The sequence below is a fragment of the Hydra vulgaris genome, chromosome 12 (assembly GCF_038396675.1).
Source record: "Hydra vulgaris chromosome 12, alternate assembly HydraT2T_AEP".
Taxonomy (NCBI): Eukaryota; Metazoa; Cnidaria; class Hydrozoa; order Anthoathecata; family Hydridae; genus Hydra; species Hydra vulgaris.
The window spans coordinates 46,013,482-46,015,000 of record NC_088931.1 but is presented as its reverse complement, the minus strand read 5'-3'; the positions used below and the strand labels follow the sequence as shown (position 1 = coordinate 46,015,000).

General features: G+C 29.4%; 1 protein-coding gene across 2 annotated transcripts in view; it reads left to right on the top strand.

Moving 5' to 3' along the window:
• The window catches only part of LOC101237728 (deformed epidermal autoregulatory factor 1 homolog), a 56,214-nt gene extending 55,090 nt beyond the window's left edge, over nt 1-1,124 (top strand). For both annotated transcript variants that reach the window (XM_065813448.1, XM_065813447.1), the window contains one exon: nt 744-1,124. In XM_065813448.1, the coding sequence (XP_065669520.1) occupies nt 744-899 (156 nt within the window). In that variant the 3' untranslated portion in view covers nt 900-1,124. The remainder of the gene's footprint in view (nt 1-743) is intronic.
• Nucleotides 1,125-1,519: the final 395 nt, after the last annotated feature.

Sequence of the window (1,519 nt, the reverse complement as noted above, 5' to 3'; positions counted from 1 at the left end):
TATGGGAATTGAAAAATTGAAAAAAATTAGTGTTTTTATCAGTGACGGATCCAGAGTAGGGATGTCCTGAAAAATCTTAGAAATGAGAACCTTTTTTTTTTAAAAGACGCAAATCTGATACAAAATACAAAAGTATTTCAACATCCACCACCACCACCAAAAATCCCTGGAACCCCCGTCTGTATTTTATATTGAAATTTGAAATAAATGCACATGCGAATTAAGAATGTTTATTAAATAAAATTGGTTTAAATGAAAATTTTTACTTTCAAAAAATATATAAAAAATACAAGGTGTTAAGAGATTTTAATGTTTTGTTTGGCAGCTGATTTGGTAACATACTCAGGCCTGTAGTACGGGGGGGGGGGGCTAAGAGTGAAAAAATAATCGACTAAAAAAATGACAAAAAAAAAAAAAAAGCCCTTAAAACTATTTCGGGGTAGTACTGCGTCAATATAATTTTTGTTCCTACGGTTCTGATACTAGCACGTTATTTATTCTTTTGTCATAAAATATTTAAACAATTTTTACAAAGTTGAAACGTGCAAGAGAAACGGTGAATTTTAGTGGTTTTGCATTTTTTTGTTGTGTAGAAAAATTAAAACAAACATTAAAGTTATAGGTAAAATCGCGACGTTTTCTACAAGGTTTCTGTATCAAATATTTTCATATCTTTTTGCTATTTCTTTCAATTTATAATATCTATATACACCTATCTAACATGTCTTTGACTTACATTATAGAACTGCCAAAATTGTAGTCGTGATGCTTTTTTGGAATGTACAGGGTGCTACCGTGTTTATTACTGTGGCGCTTTTTGTCAACAAAAAGACTGGTTTGCTCATAAACCTAAGTGCAGAATTGAATCAGATGGATCGAATGTACATACCAGCGGGTAAATGTTGTTGACAGATAAATAATTTTAAAATTGATGTGTAAACTTTATGTAAATAGAGCAGTCGAAGTCTTTATATTGTTAATATCTTTCAGATTTATGACTGTTATTGTAATGGTCGTAAATCCTAGTGGCTATCTCGTGTTTTTTTATAATTTTTTTTTTAATTTATTGTTTTGAGACTAATTATTATTATCGAAATATCAGTGAATAAAGAGTTTAATTAAAATGTGTTTAATCATTGATATCGGTCAATTTACCTTTGGGATCGCGTAACGTGAAATTAAATTTTTAGACAAAAGACAAAGGATTAAAAGTTTTGTCTGTAACTATACAATAAAATAAAAATTAAAACTATAAATTATAAAATAAACAAAGCAGTGTCTTTAATTAAATCAAGTGTATAAATCTTGCAATTCCAGCGAAAACTGCCAAAAGGGCAAAATGATCTCCGACTTTTTATTTTTAAATAAGTTTGGCGTTGCGTAATTTATGGACGATCTCTTTCCCCTTTTGATTATTTCACCCAATGCAGTTTGGTATTTGTATAAACAGAAAAATCAAGAACTCGCAATGCATAATTTTTTTAATTTTTCATTATTTCGCGGCTTGCTTGTACATAGA